The sequence below is a fragment of the Astyanax mexicanus genome, chromosome 4, assembly GCF_023375975.1.
Source record: "Astyanax mexicanus isolate ESR-SI-001 chromosome 4, AstMex3_surface, whole genome shotgun sequence".
Lineage (NCBI taxonomy): Eukaryota > Metazoa > Chordata > Actinopteri > Characiformes > Acestrorhamphidae > Astyanax > Astyanax mexicanus.
The window spans coordinates 26,391,277-26,406,919 of NC_064411.1; the positions used below are offsets into that span (position 1 = coordinate 26,391,277).

Here is a 15,643-nt window from a genome sequence, read left to right on the forward strand (position 1 = left end):
TGGAGCATCACTATTGATGGGGGGTGGGTTGGATGATTGGCCTTGAAAATGGTAAAAAACAGTGCTGCTGTTCTTTAACTATTGGACTTTTTTTTTTTTTAAGATGTACAGATGTATAATTTAAACTATTTTTTTTCTCCTACCTTTTAAGAAGCATTTCACATTGAATACTGACTTGCAGGCCCACAGCGTGCATGCACAAACCGGAATTAGGTTACAGTCAAGTAGAACTTCAGTAAAAGGATGACATTTTTATGGAGAAAACGCCATTAATTAGCATCACTCTTGCAACCCCACTAAGGACCATGTCAGGACCCCTTTGTAGGTTGCGACCCCCTGGTTAGGAACCCTGCTATAGACATCTGACCATAATATGGGCCTTTTTTTATAGTAAACGCTTTTAATTAAAACTGAAAATGGTGAAGATTATTTGTAAGTGTTGACAACAAAATCTTTGTTAGTGATACTGAATGTTTTTGTGATTTGAATTTCAGGGATGCACTGAGCGGTTTGTGTGTAGTCCAGAAGAGGTGATGGACACCATCGACGAGGGCAAATCCAACAGACATGTAGCCGTAACAAGTATGTACACACACACACACACACACACACACACACACACACTCATTTTAAATAACTTATAATGAAGTGTTTCAGTGATTCTATTCAGTGACCATCTGAGCACGAGTGTAAAGCTGAATTAGAACGTCCACAAACATTTGGACATACAGTGTCAGGAATAAGTGTACTTGCCAATTGTGTTTTTAAAAGTTGGTGTGTGTTTGTGTGTAACAGACATGAATGAACACAGCTCCAGAAGTCACAGCATCTTCCTGATCAACGTGAAGCAGGAAAACACTCAAACAGAGCAGAAACTCAGCGGCAAACTCTACCTGGTTGACTTGGCTGGAAGTGAGAAGGTACGTACTTATGTTGCTGTTGTCCAATGAAAAACATGCATCTCCAAAGTGGTGACTTTACAGGAGAGGACAAAACTGTAAATAGGTAGTCTAAAAATAAGAGTTTATTCCAAGTAATTTTAAAAGTTTTGCTCTTTTGTTCTTCCAAAATTATTTACATTGTAAATTGCTTTATGGGCAGTGGTGTAACGAGCCACAGTTTGGAAAGCATGTGAACTGTGCATCTGTTGGTTAAAAAGAAAAAAAAAATAATAATTCATTCATTTATTCTGCATATTTGTTATTGGCACTAAGTTGTTACATAGCATAAGTGATTATGCACACACAGCATATGTAACATTTATTCACATCACTAGGGCTTGGTATCTTTTAAAAAATTTCAATATAAAAGTTATGCAGGTAAAAATCTGGCTCAGGTATTAATTAGGGATTAAAGACCCAATACCAGTATCCCAGTCACTACAGAAAATATAATATAATTTTCAGCTGATCCATGATTCAAAATCCATGACACAATCTGGAGTGAAATGCAGATAAACGTTTTTGATTTGAAATTCATAATTTGTATTGCAGTAAATACAAACAAGGGGTATTTTCTTTAGTCCTTTTATCTGCGGATGTATATTGAAAACTATATCTAGCAATAACAGATGGTGCTATAGTTCTACAGTAGCGCAGGTACACAGTCTTGGAGTGTGTTGGGAGTGTGTATGAATGTTAAACTCGTGTTCTGTTCGACAGGTCAGTAGGGTTGCAGCGGTAACCGGTTTCACGGTATACCGTGGTATTAAAATGCACGGTTATCATACCGTGTGTATTTGCTTATTACCGGTAAAACGCAAGCCAGCAGAGAAACTCACCCGCGCATGCGCAACTCTGCTCCGCTTCAGCTACTCAGCACACAGCGGTGAGAATGGCAGAAAGTGCATCAGACTAGAGCTTAGATTCTCTGCCCGAACCAGACCTGACCCGAGGACCGACCCGAAATCGGGTCCGTTCGGGCCGAGATTTCCCACCACATTCCTCGGGTTGGGTCTGGTTGGGCTCCAGAAAATAGTCTGAGATGTAGGCATCTGTTTTTTAATTATATATTTTATTTTTAAATAAAGCTCTGGTGTGATAATCACAATGTTAATGCTAATTACCAATTATTATTGTTAATGAAAACGAACCAAATAACGAAAACTGAAAGTGAAACTTAACTAATTTATTTATAAGCGCTGTTTTCACTCCCGCAGTTCTACAGCGGGAGGTGTTGTGCCGATTCTGTCCGCTAAGCGGGAGTCGGATTGAGCAGGGAGTCGGATTCGGCATAACAGCGGCAGCGCGGCTGCACCTCGCGGTCCGCGGTGATAGTTGTAAGCGCTCGCGATACGACAGAATACGACAGAAAACACTGAGAAACTGCAGAATTATGAATTGGACTAAAATGAGCACGAGGAGATAAAAGAGAACCTTTACCTGTGAGTAGCTCACATCAGAACACGCAAATCTCTCTCTCTCTCTCTCTCTCTCTCTCTCTCTCTCTCTCTCTCTCTCTCTCTCTCGCACGTGAACTTCTCCGCACTGTGTTTAGCTGTTCTTACAAATAATTTTAATTAAATAATAGTTCTATGCTTCTATGTTAGTGTTAATTAACATAATTCTGATCATATTTCGCTCATTCAAACAGCCTGAAAACAGACTTGTAATCTTGTAATCAACAAGCTTGTAATCAATGTGGCCGTAGTCACAGCTAAAGGAGGAAATACATCAAACCTGATCTCCCATCTCCGAGAACACCACCCCGCTGTCCAGCGCAAAGTATGTGTTCAGTTTATAATTTTAATCTGAACCTAAATAAAACCTCTTTGTAGTCGTGCACAACCCATGCGGTAAGCGCCCGCAAAAGCGCTGAGTTATCCGAAATTTGGGCACGCAGGTACAGGCGTGAAGTGCGTGCTACGATGGATTCACGTGTCCGTGTAAAGGTCCTGGCCGGACTGGATGTGAAAGACGCCATTCATTTACATGCGTTTATTTTCAAATTCTGACGTGCCTGTTTTTCATATGTTGAAGGTTTTAAGGTGTGAAAGCCTTAAAATAGAAATCTCTAATGTGAGGATCATGTCAGAAATAAATCCCCTCTTTCTGCAGTATCTGGTTATATACCAACTTTTTTTATATATATATATATATACACTCTTAATGCCCTTAAGAGTAGTGGAAAAACATGGTTTCCTTCACCTGATGTTGTAGTTTCTACAATAAATAGTTAATTGAACAAAAAACCTTTGTTGTAGTTTCTTTAAGGGTCAGTTTAATAATATATGTAACAAACTGTGATACCGTGATAACCGTGATACCGCGGTATTTTCCGAGACGGTTATCATACCGTGAAAATCTCATATCGTTGCAACCCTACAGGTCAGTAAAACTGGAGCCGAAGGTGCCGTTCTGGATGAAGCCAAAAACATTAACAAATCTCTGTCCTCACTGGGGAACGTCATCTCTGCACTGGCAGAGGGAACGGTCAGTCTTAAAGTCCACACACACACATATACACACACACACACACATTTTTCAAAAGTTTGCAGATACAGGCTACTGGTCGTGGGCTATCTTGTCAGGTTTTCTGTGGTTCTCATTCTATTTTTTCCCCCTTTTTTTTTTTTTTTCCTCTTACACACTCTCAGGCTTACATTCCCTACCGAGACAGTAAGATGACCAGGATCTTGCAGGACTCTCTGGGGGGGAACTGCAGGACTACCATCGTCATCTGCTGTTCCCCTTCTAGCTTTAACGAGGCAGAGACTAAATCTACACTCATGTTTGGACAGAGGTAAAAACACACTCCAGTAATTTTTAACTACCCTATTTTTCCCTATTTTTACAAAGCCGGTTAATCCTTCCATCCACAATTACTTTACATGTATTACATGCAGTAGTGATGAGTATGTTTTCCAGCCATTTATTTTTTGCACATTTTGAAACTGAATTGCTTTAGAAGGATCTTCTGAATGTTTTAAAAACAATCAAACAGGGGGGAGTCACGTGACCTGGGACCGAGATGGCCGTGTAAGGATCTGCTCCGCTCTATTTTCTATTTAATTTAATCTACCTTCTTCAATTTTTTATTTTAACTGGGCTCTCGAGATAGGGAAACATGTCGAGCACTCAGAGCAACAAAGAATTTCCCCTTTTTGGCTCTACCCGCTCGCAGAAATCGAAGGAAAAGAAGAAACCTAGCCTGCAGCCTAGCGAACCTGAGGAAGAAGCTAACATGCAGCCCAACATGGCGATTATACTGGCGGAGGTCAGAACAATCGGCTCCCGGCTAGATGGAATTGAAACCCGACTCGACGGGATAGCAGGCTCTATCTCTAACCTAGAAGCTTCTTTCTCGAGTTTGTCTGGAAGAGTCTCAGGTACAGAGGGTCGCTTGGACGAAGCTGAGCGGCGTATCTCTACCAGCGAGGATACTGTTAACTCGCTGGTGGCGCAGGTGGCTGCTTTGCACAGGACGGCGGATCAGCTGCAGACCAAAGCGGACGACCTAGAAAACCGTGGCCGCCGCAAGAATGTGAGAATTGTCGGTCTAACGGAACGGGCTGAAGGCAGTGTCCCATTGGTGAAATTTCTGCAGGACAGGCTACCCGCTTGGCTGGACTTGCCGACAAATATGGGGCCGTTGGAAATCGAAAGAGCACATAGAGCCTTCGCCTCACGAAAGGGTCCATCAACCGCAGAGAGCAATTCATCCAGAAGCGTTCTCGTGAGATTCCTACGCTACACTGATAGGGAGTTGATTCTGGAAGCAGCAAGGAAGAAACGGGACATTTTATATAACGGCTCTCGCTTGCGGTTCTACGCCGACTTTTCAGCTGAGATAATTCGGAAACGACGGCAGTTTGAGACGGTCGGGAAAGCTTTCGCTCAGCGGAATATGTTCCGTGGATTCGCTTACCCGGCTAGGCTCAGGTGTCTACATGAAGGAAAAATACACCTTTTCGATGACCCAGAAAAAGCTTCAGCCTTCCTGGACAGAATCGGAGACTGAACTGTAATGTCCGACAAATTCTTACTCCAAACTTGAGAAGGACCCCATGGTGACTTTCACAGAAGGTATGAATGTTTCAGTTAGCTGACCAAGCGGAGATTCCAAAGGGCTAAATGTGAAAGGTTGTGATGTTCAGGAAATAGGGGAGGTCTGAAGAAGCTGACTCTACTACTATTATTATTATTGTACTTTAATTTTATGAGTAAGATCCCTCCCCTTAGTTTTTTTTTTTTTTTCTTTCTTTTTTCTCTCTTTCTTTTTTTTTTCTCTCCGTTTGGTCAAGCTCCAGTGTTGTACTATAAAGGAGCGGTAATTATGCACGGCCTTATCTACCGTGGTTGAAGATGGACGCGGCCGACTACCTTGTTCGGCTGTATTGGAGCAGTTATAGTGACTGGCGTGGTATTTCTGTGCCCCATCGTTTGGGGATGGGGTCGGGGAGGGGGGGCGTTCAGGTTTCTATTTTTGTTGCTGTTATTCTTCTTACTGTTCATTATTCTTACTCGGGGACCTTTGTTACGTATGTTAAGTTTCACTTAACAAACTACCATGCTGTTAGACACTGCTGTTATATACAACTAATACTGATGCGTAATGAGTTCACTTAACTTTATATCATGGAATGTTAAGGGCATAGGTCATGTGGTTAAAAGGAAAAAGATACTGACATTTTTAAAGAAAGAAAAAGTATCTTTTGCTTTATTACAAGAAACACATTTGTCAGAAATTGAACATCTAAAATTAAAGAGAGATTGGGTGGGACAAATTTATTTTTCCTCTTTCGGACCCAGTAGGAGAGGAACTGCTATTCTCGTGCATAAAAACATACCGTTTGTCCTTGAAAGGGAGGAATATGACCCGGAGGGTGGATACATAATGGTTACAGGCTTTATTTTTGGTCAACATCTCACTGTTTTAAACATATACGCCCCCAATGAAGATTGTCCCAGATTTATGTCCCGTATGGTTTTGTTATTTAATCAGCATTGTAGAGACTTTGGACTTATAGCAGGCGATTTCAATTGCACACTAAACACCATTTTAGATAAATCCTCTTCGGCCCCTATGTCTAATCCAAAATCATCCCACACACTGAGGTTTCTGTGTCAGGATTCGGGCTTAGCTGATGTATGGCGAGAGTTGCATCCTTCGGACAGAGACTATACATTCTACTCTAATCCACATAAATCTTATTCCAGACTAGACTATTTTTTCATTCCGTCCACTTATATGTACAAAGTTAGAGATTGCCGGATAGGCTCTATTGTTCTGTCAGATCATAGCCCAATATACTTAAATATCGATCTCAATTTATCAATTCCGAGGACTTCAAATTGGAGGTTCAACTCCTCATTTCTAAAAGATGATTTTTTCTGTTCGGACACCCGGGAGAAAATACAACAGTACTGGAGGGAAAATCAGCACTCCCCCACCTCCTCTGCAACCATATGGGATGCTTTTAAAGCCACACTGAGAGGACAACTGATCGCATATGCATCTTCTCAGGCTAAAATACGAGCACATAAAAGAAAGGAACTGGAGGCAGAGGTAATCTGTTTGGAACATAAACATAAAAACAACCCAACCCCACTTATTTGGAATCAACTCACGAGTGTCAGGTTACAACTTAATACGGAATATACTGACCAGGCGAAAAAACTTTTATTTAATACCAAACAAAAGTATCATGAATTTGGGAACAAGCCTAGCCATTTGCTAGTACATCAACTAAAAAAGATTCAGAATGATAGGGCTATCAAAGCGACTCGGACATCACCTGATACAGTAACTCATGATCCTTACCTGATAAATAATTCATTTAGCGATTTTTATAAAACCCTTTACACCCCAGAATACTCCGGCACAGAGGAAGAAATAAGAAGCTATTTAGAAAAAATTGCACTTCCTAGTCTGTCAGAGTCAAATACAGAGTCTCTAAGTGCTCCGTTTACATCAGAGGAGGTCTGGGAGGCTATCCAAGCCATGACTTCTGGAAAATCCCCAGGACAGGATGGCTACTCTCTAGAATTCTATAAGAGCTTCTGGCCCGAGATAAATCCCATTCTTATGCCAGTCTTTGATGAGATGCTGGAGAAAAACATAACTCCTGAGTCATGGAACGTGGCTATTATCAGCTTGATTTTAAAAACAGAAAAGGACCCGTTAGAATGCTCATCATATCGACCAATTAGTCTACTCAATGTCGACTTTAAGATTATTGCAAAAACAATTGCTCGTAGACTGGAGTCTCTGCTCCCAAAACTAATTCACCCAGATCAGACCGGTTTTGTTAAATTCAGATACGGCTCAGATAATTTAAGGCGTTTATTAAATATCATAGATCATATTAATGGAACCAAAATCCCTGCAATTATCATATCTCTAGATGCTGAAAAAGCCTTTGACAGGGTCGAATGGAGGTTTTTATTTGCGGCATTAGAAAAATTCAATTTCGGCTCTAACTTTATCAAACTTATTAAACTTTTATACTCAAACCCCATGGCTTCAGTTAACACAAACAACTTGCTATCTGAAAAATTCCCAATCCGCAGAGGCTGTCGCCAAGGATGTCCTCTCTCTCCGTTCCTATTCACACTAGCGATAGAGCCTCTGGCCCAATTGATTAGGTCAAGAGATAAAATATCTGGGATAACGATAGATAGAGAAGATCATCACATATCACTATTCGCAGACGATGTATTATTATATTTATCTGATCCACAATCTTCAATGCCAGCAATTCTAGACATAATTTCCCAATATAGTAAGTTTTCAGGATACAGAATTAATTTTAATAAATCAATGGCGATGTGCTTCAATACCCCACCGGGAACCATGCAAAACTATCCATTTCAGACGGTAGAATCTTTTAAATATCTAGGAATAAGTATCACACCCAATCTGCAACAACTCGCCGAAAGAAACTATTCCCCTCTAATCAAAAAGATTAAACAAAACCTGGCCAACTGGTCTGCACTACCTATTTCTTTTTTTGGAAGAATAAACACCATCAAAATGACTTTACTCCCTCGCCTGACCTACTTGTTCCAGAACCTTCCGTGTCATTTACCCCCTATCTTTTTCAAAAAAATCAACAATTTGTTCTCTAAATATATTTGGAATAACAAACAGCCACGAATCAAATTACTGACTCTCTTTAAACCTAAAGAAATGGGAGGGGCAGCGTTACCTAATTTGCAATTTTATTACTGGTCTGCCCAATTAAAACAGATGATGAGCTGGTCTATGAACCGGAGTGACTCACGGTGGATAACCATTGAATCTTATGCATGCCGACCACAACAACTTAATTCTTTACTATTTATCCACAATCAACACAAGATACAGCCTACCATAGAGAATTACATAGTCCTAAATTCACTTATGGTTTGGAAGGACATTAAAAAACACTTAAAAATTCCATCTGATTTATCGCTATGGTCCCCATTTGCATTTAATCCCGATCTTTCTCCACACATTAGAAATATTTGCTCTCTGGGATGTAGACCAAGAGGTATAATAAACTTCTCACAGTTAGTTGCTAAAGGCATATTTAGACCATTTGAGGATATTAAAGTATGTTTTGATATTCCAAATAAAGAGTTTTATAAATTCTTACAACTGAGACATCTTTACGAGTCTTTGAAAAAAGAAGGTAGAATCCAAACACAGCTTACAGAGGTAGAGGTGCTGTTAACATCCCCCAACAACCTCAAAGGCATGATTTCAGTTTTCTATAGACTTCTGTCAAACTCAGAAACTTCCTCTTTTAACGCTTTAAGAACCCTGTGGGAACGAGACTTAGCTACATCTTTTAGTGATGAAGATTGGAGCCGGGTGTGTAAACAAACTTTTCCCAAATGCACTTCTATAGCTCAGCAGGAACAGAATTTCAAGTTCATCCACCGTTTTTATTTAACACCTGTACGTCTACATAGAATGTTTTCCAACGTGTCTAACTTATGTTTTAAATGTAAAAATGATGTTGGTTCTGTCATGCATATGTTTTGGAAATGTGACCGGGTTCTAGCTTATTGGAAAGAAGTCCACACTGTTATACAGAAGATATGGGAACTTAAACTTGAACTGTCACCAGGCCTCTATCTGTTGAACTTGTACCCGAATACACTGAATTCTGATAATGTGTATGCACTGAACACACTATTGTATTTGGCAAGAAAGTGCATACTGCTGTTATGGTCTAAACCAGAAGTACCCTCAGTCAAGATGTGGTTAACACAAGTAACTAAGTTTTTACCTCTGGAGAAATTAACTTTTGATCTACATCATAACTCACAAAAATTCTGGAAAGTATGGTCTCCCTTGTGTGAGTACTTGGAAATGTAAAAGTAGTTACCCCATACCTTAATTATTTGTCTGTATTCCCTTTTTAATAATCTTGTGTTTGAAACTTCATATGCCCTGTCTAAAAGTCTAAAAGTTATGCAAGTTTTGTTTCATTACTATTATAAATAATTGTATATGTGTGTATGTATGTGTATATGCATGTATGTATACATATATATAATATTATTATTTTTATTTTATTTTATTTTTATTTTTATTTTTTTTATTTTTCTTCTTTGTTCTCTCCTTTTCTGTTTTATTATTACTACTATTTATCTATTAACCTGTGAACTACGCAGAATGTAACCTGGTGTGTAACGGCTTTGACATACTCTTGTTTGTCCCTGGGAAAAAGAAAAAAAAATTCAATAAAAAGATAATTAAAAAAAAAAAACAATCAAACAGAAAAGGCTAGAATGAGCTAAAGGTCAGGAGTAAAAGTCAGAATATCAGTAAGACCAAATTGGGAAAAGGACCAATGGAATAAACGACGACTCATCAAGCTATTAGACAGTAACATTATTAAATATGCTTTTATTTGTTTAATTTTTATTTCTCACTATTTACAATATATTTAGAGTACACAACAACTAACTGTAACACTCATGCCAAACGTTTCTCCGTTAACCTTTACTGAGCTATACTCCACACAGTTGCAATTTTATCAACTGGCACATAGTTGATTGGGTACTGTGTACACACAGCTTTTCGAAGGTTGAAAGTGCACCTTTATAGTGGGAAAAATACAGTAGTTGTTGCTAAATTACCGCTGCCCCGGCTAGTGAACTGGGACATGGCAGAGAAAAACACCCTTATAAGGAATATTAGGAAAAATACTGGACAAAACCGGAAATGAATAAACTTGTATATGTAACTTTTTTTTTTTTATGTTTGAATGGAAACCTGGATCTGTGGAAGACAAAGGCCATATTCAACCAATCCAAAGACCATTAAACTCTTGTTCACTCTTGTTGTTTGCTTTTGTTTGTAGAGCGAAGACGATTAAGAACACTGTGTGTGTGAACGTGGAGCTGACAGCAGAACAGTGGAAGAAGAAATATGAAAGAGAGAAGGAGAAGAACAAGGTCCTGCGTAACACCATCACATGGCTGGAGAATGAACTGAACCGCTGGAGGAATGGTGAGGAATACACTTACTAAACTCCATACGAATGATTTGCATGTCCTTTAATGTGAACACTGTGTTAACAGCTGCTGTCTGTGTTGTTCAGGTGAGACGGTTCCTGTGGACGAGCAGTATGATAAGGAGAAGGCTAACATGGACGCTGTGGTTCTGGATAACGTTGTGAATAACGACAAACCAGCCTCCACACCGGGAATACCTGCTGTTCCTGGAGTACCTGGAGTCCGCCTCACTGACGGGGAGCGGGACAAGTGTGAGGCAGAGCTCACCAAGCTCTACAAACAACTGGATGACAAAGTAAGCACAAAGAGGACGTGTGTAGTGTTGATAATGCAATAATTTTACAGCTAAATTCTGCTAACTTCTTTTTTTTTTTTTTCTCCTCTTCAAAGGATGATGAGATTAATCAGCAGTCTCAGCTGGTAGAGAAACTCAAGCAACAAATGCTGGATCAGGAGGAGGTTAGTATCTGTGTAAAAACAGGTCCTGTCGTCCTCAGGTCAACTGATTTTATAAAATTAGGACCTGAGGAGCTTAAATATAAAAAAAAATCACTCGACTACTTTTGAGACAGAATGCTCTTATTATTACTATCAAATTCTTTTTATTAAGTTGAATTAAGTTATAGTGATAATATTGTGCATTATTATATGATATGGAATTCAGTGTGATATAGAATGTTTCTTAACGTGTGTGTGTTGCTGCTAGCTGTTGGCCTCGTCACGGCGAGACCACGATAATCTGCAGACGGAGCTGACCCGTTTACAGCTGGAGAACGAGGCGTCCAAGGAGGAGGTGAAGGAGGTTCTTCAGGCTTTGGAGGAGCTCGCTGTCAACTACGATCAGAAGAGCCAGGAGGTGGAAGACAAGACCAAGGAGTTTGAAGCCCTCAGTGAAGAGCTGAACCAGAAATCTGTAAGGGAGAGAATGTGTTTGTGTGTAGAAATACAAATGTCAAAAAACTGAAATCAGAGTGGAAATTAATCTCTCTGCCTCTATCTGTCTCTCTCTCTCTCTCTCTCTCTCTCTGTCTTTCTCTGTGCTGTGCCTCTCTCTGTCTCTCTCTGTCTCTCAGACCATCCTAACCTCTATAGACTCAGAGCTGCAGAAGCTGAAGGAGATGACCAATCACCAGAAGAAGCGAGTGACTGAGATGATGTCGTCTCTGCTTAAGGACCTGGCTGAGATTGGCATCGCTGTAGGCAGCAATGATGTAAAGGTAAATATGAAAAAAATATTTTTTAAAAGCAGCTTCAAGAATAATGTCTTTTTTTCACTATAAGGCGCATTCAAAATCCTTTCATTTTTACCAAAAAAAATTATCATTGCGTCTTTATAATCTGGTATTAATTTTAACAGTCAGGTATAAAGAAGCAGTAAAGCCACTCCGCTGAAGTACAGCTTTATACAGGAGTTTTAGTGAAGTTTCTCCAGCACTGAGACTGGAGCAGTATTAGCATTAGCTGCTAACCGCAGTGCTAGCTCTTTTGTCATTCAGAGGTTAGTATACTGAACTGTAATCTGAGTGTTTACTTTAATAAACAAGCTATGTAAGACAAACCACTATCTGATAGCTCCCTGGATTAAGCCTAGTCTTAGACTATAATTTTCTTTCAATGAAAAATGCTGTGTAGTCCAGGACTAGGTTTAATTCCTGTCTGGGAATAGTGAGGTTACCCGGAAACTGCAGATCATTGCCTCCTCCTGAGGATGGGCTTTGGACCACTAGAGAGCACTTCACAGCCCACTGGTTGAGAAATCCTGCGTTACATTACGCTGAGCGTTTTTTACATGATTTAGCTTGAACACACACAATTACCACATTTGTGGTGCTGGTCAAAATTCTAAGGAAATTTCATTTATGTAAGAGGACTCGTCTAGATCACGTCCACAAGCACTAATTCTTTTTCCTGTCTCTCCTGTGTTTCTGCAGCAGCATGAGGGCAGTGGGTTGATTGATGAGGAGTTTACTGTGGCCAGGCTGTACATCAGCAAGCTGAAGTCGGAGGTGAAGACCATGGTAAAGCGCTGTAAGCAGCTGGAGAGCAGCCAGTCTGAGAGCAACAAGAAGATGGACGAGAACGAGAAGGAGCTGGCTGCCTGCCAGTTACGGATCTCCCAGGTAACTAACACACACACACACACACACTGTCCTCGTCCCTGCCAGTTCTGGGATCTGACGCTGAGAACACAACAATTCCAACAATTGTGTGAACTAGTTTACCACTATTTTATATATGACATGCAGGCATTCAGTGTAGGATGTACAGTACCAATTAAAACTTATCCTATAATGTTTCTTTATTTTTTTCGTAATTATAAAGAACAGTGTAATAAATAAGTTAAATAAATATATTAAAACAGTTAAGGGACACATGGAAAAAAAAGAGTTTGTAGTCCACAATCCCTTGATCTAAACTTAATGCATTAAGGCGTAATGCATGCATTTTATTTGGACCCAGTAATGCGTTATTTTTTTAAATTACGGCACCGAGTTTGACCCCAACTTCCGTCGTAATCTGCCCACCACCGCCCAGTGTGAACTAAAACACTTCCAACACGGACAACACAATGACAAGAGGCACATAAAGCACAGGACACTTTCGGACTCACTCTGGATGTATTACACTTACAAAGCACATTTATGGCATTACTCGCAGTAATAAAACAAGTAAAATAAAGGAGCTCGGTCCACTGGTCTCCGTGATACAGCGCATATATAATCTGACTAATCTGACCTCACCTGCTCCAGTTCCCATAGCAAATTAAATAATGACAGATGAAACTCTAATATAAAACTTAGGCTTTATATCTTAATTAAATGTATTTTTGTGTGAGCTGAGTGAGCAGCCCTATCTCTCTCTCTCACTGATTCTGTCCCCAGCACACTGTAGTGCGGTGCAGTTATAAACAAACAATTAGTCCACACTGATATTGACTTATAATTGACTATAATTTCTTTCTTTCTTTCTTTCTTTTTTTCCCCCACTCTTGTCTTTATAACCGACAGTGGTGATTATGTTGATTAATTGCTGAAGGTATGTAGGTGTGGGGCAATATATCAAAACCACAATATATCATATTGTATTTGATTGGATCGATATGTGGTGTCAAATATTTCCATTGAAACATAGGCGCACTAAACTCCCTAAAACTTGCCCCCAGTTTCACTTTCTAAAGTTACTGCTTCATAACTTTACATGATTAAGCTAATCAAGTGAATAGGTATTAGTATTTTATCCTCTTGAGTAACACAGAGATGCTGTGCAATTGTCTTGTGATCTATCAGGTATCATAGAATCAAAGTATCACCAGATCATTATCGTGAGATCGTATTTTTCCCACTTTTGCTCTCCTATTTTTTTTAGCATGAGGCAAAGATCAAGTCTCTGACGGAGTATCTGCAGAACGTGGAGCAGAAGAAGAGGCAGCTGGAGGAAAACGTGGACTTGCTCAATGAAGAGATTGTCAAAATCAGTGCTCAAGGTACAAACATGTGCGCACACATTCAGTTAAAGAACTGAAACCACAGAAATGATTCCTCACATTATTTTCTCATACCTGCACCAATTGTACAGTGTTACAGGACTCTGAAGGTTGTGGTTTTAATTCTGCATTTATGTTTATAGAGAAAGTCCAGGCCCTGGAAAAGGAGAACGAGATACAGAGCACCAACGAGGTGAAGGTGAGGATGCACACACTGTTACATCCGGTTAGATAATCTAAAGCAAAGAAGTAACAAATCTATTTTACAGACCAGTTTGGTATATGGACAGTACAACGGGCGCAAAAAACTAAACTAAATCTGTAACCATGACCATAAGACATGACCATATTGATTTGGGAAAAATACATGTATTGTTACACCCCTCTTGAATGTGATTAAGTGAACGAATTGTGTATGAAATTCTTAACCTACTAGTAATTATAATTGAAACTTTTATGGTAAGCATATCTGTGTGTTTGTTACAGGAGGCCGTAGAGAAACAGATACAGAGTCACAGAGAAGCTCATCAGAAGCAGATCAGCAGCCTGAGAGATGAACTGGACAGCAAGGAGAAGTTAATCACAGAACTGCAGGAGTACGTTCCAATGCGTTTCTCTATTTGTTACACCCAGGAAAACATTTCACTAAAGGACAGGCGTGTGACAGGCTCTTTGGTTGTGTTTTAGACTGCAGGCAAATAAGATTTGATATTTTTTTTATAATGTTGCCATTAATGCCTGGTTCACACTACGCAAGTTTAGCCCAGTTTTTTTAGTCGCAGACTTTTTTTTTTTTTTTTTTTTTCCAGCTTGGAGGCCAATCGGGGATCACTCGGCACTAAATTGAGTTGCAGATGCCCGTCAAATATTAGGGAGTGCTAGATATCTGACCCAGTCTGCGACTGGGAGTCAGAAGCAGCGGCTACCCACAGCCAGTGGGATCATGTAGAAAGAGAGACTACAGGTTCAAAAGCATCTCCTGTTTTACCAGAGCTGTTTATAGAGAATCTGACCCCTTTTCACTCCCCTTGTTATATCAATTAAAACACTAGAGAAGCCCACGAATGAGTCCTCTATAAATGGGGGTGAATGGAGATAAAAGCTAAAAACTTGAATTAAAAATATGAATGATTTACTTGTTCTGATTATTCCTTTTATTTTAGTAAGTTCAATAATGCATTTTACAAAAAAAGACAAGAAAATATTTTTATTTTTCTAAAGTAAACTATAGATCTGATGCTGGAGTTACTGGCAGAGTTTGTAACTGGTTTTTAACTGCAGTTTAAAACCTTAAAACATTGTCTCCGGTACTGCAACCTTTGATATAGTTGTGTGTTGACACATCTGATTTGCCTGACAGTGAAGGGCAGGTTGAACAGTTGGACTCTTCTTATGGATAACTATGTTTCTGATGTATTATGTTGTCTGTCTCTCTTTAGTCTAAATCAGAAGATTATTCTGGAGCAGGAGCGTCTGCGGGTCGAGCACGAGAAGCTCAAATCTGCTGATCAGGAGAAGAGTCGCAAGTTGCACGACCTCACGTATGTTCACACACAGCACACATTCATTATACTTTAGTGTATTTAATAAGACTTGTGTGGTTTTATTTCATATAATAAAAGTTTGTCTCAATCTAGCTTCATGACTGACAGAATATCGTGAAATTTATTGTAAATTGTGTCTGGGTGTGTCTGTGGGGTGTATAACA

The 15,643-nt window shown here is 39.6% G+C and overlaps 1 protein-coding gene across 1 annotated transcript in view; it reads left to right on the plus strand.

Moving 5' to 3' along the window:
• LOC103038215 (kinesin-1 heavy chain) overlaps positions 1 to 15,643 on the plus strand; it is a 37,372-nt gene that overhangs the window by 15,549 nt on the left and 6,180 nt on the right. Inside the window, exons 7-20 of the mRNA XM_007240943.4 lie at positions 495 to 582; positions 796 to 920; positions 3,327 to 3,431; positions 3,596 to 3,741; positions 10,298 to 10,446; positions 10,538 to 10,746; positions 10,842 to 10,910; positions 11,158 to 11,364; positions 11,525 to 11,668; positions 12,383 to 12,571; positions 13,818 to 13,935; positions 14,079 to 14,134; positions 14,422 to 14,531; positions 15,375 to 15,476. Coding sequence (XP_007241005.3) covers positions 495 to 582; positions 796 to 920; positions 3,327 to 3,431; positions 3,596 to 3,741; positions 10,298 to 10,446; positions 10,538 to 10,746; positions 10,842 to 10,910; positions 11,158 to 11,364; positions 11,525 to 11,668; positions 12,383 to 12,571; positions 13,818 to 13,935; positions 14,079 to 14,134; positions 14,422 to 14,531; positions 15,375 to 15,476 — 1,817 coding nt within the window. The remainder of the gene's footprint in view (positions 1 to 494; positions 583 to 795; positions 921 to 3,326; positions 3,432 to 3,595; positions 3,742 to 10,297; positions 10,447 to 10,537; positions 10,747 to 10,841; positions 10,911 to 11,157; positions 11,365 to 11,524; positions 11,669 to 12,382; positions 12,572 to 13,817; positions 13,936 to 14,078; positions 14,135 to 14,421; positions 14,532 to 15,374; positions 15,477 to 15,643) is intronic.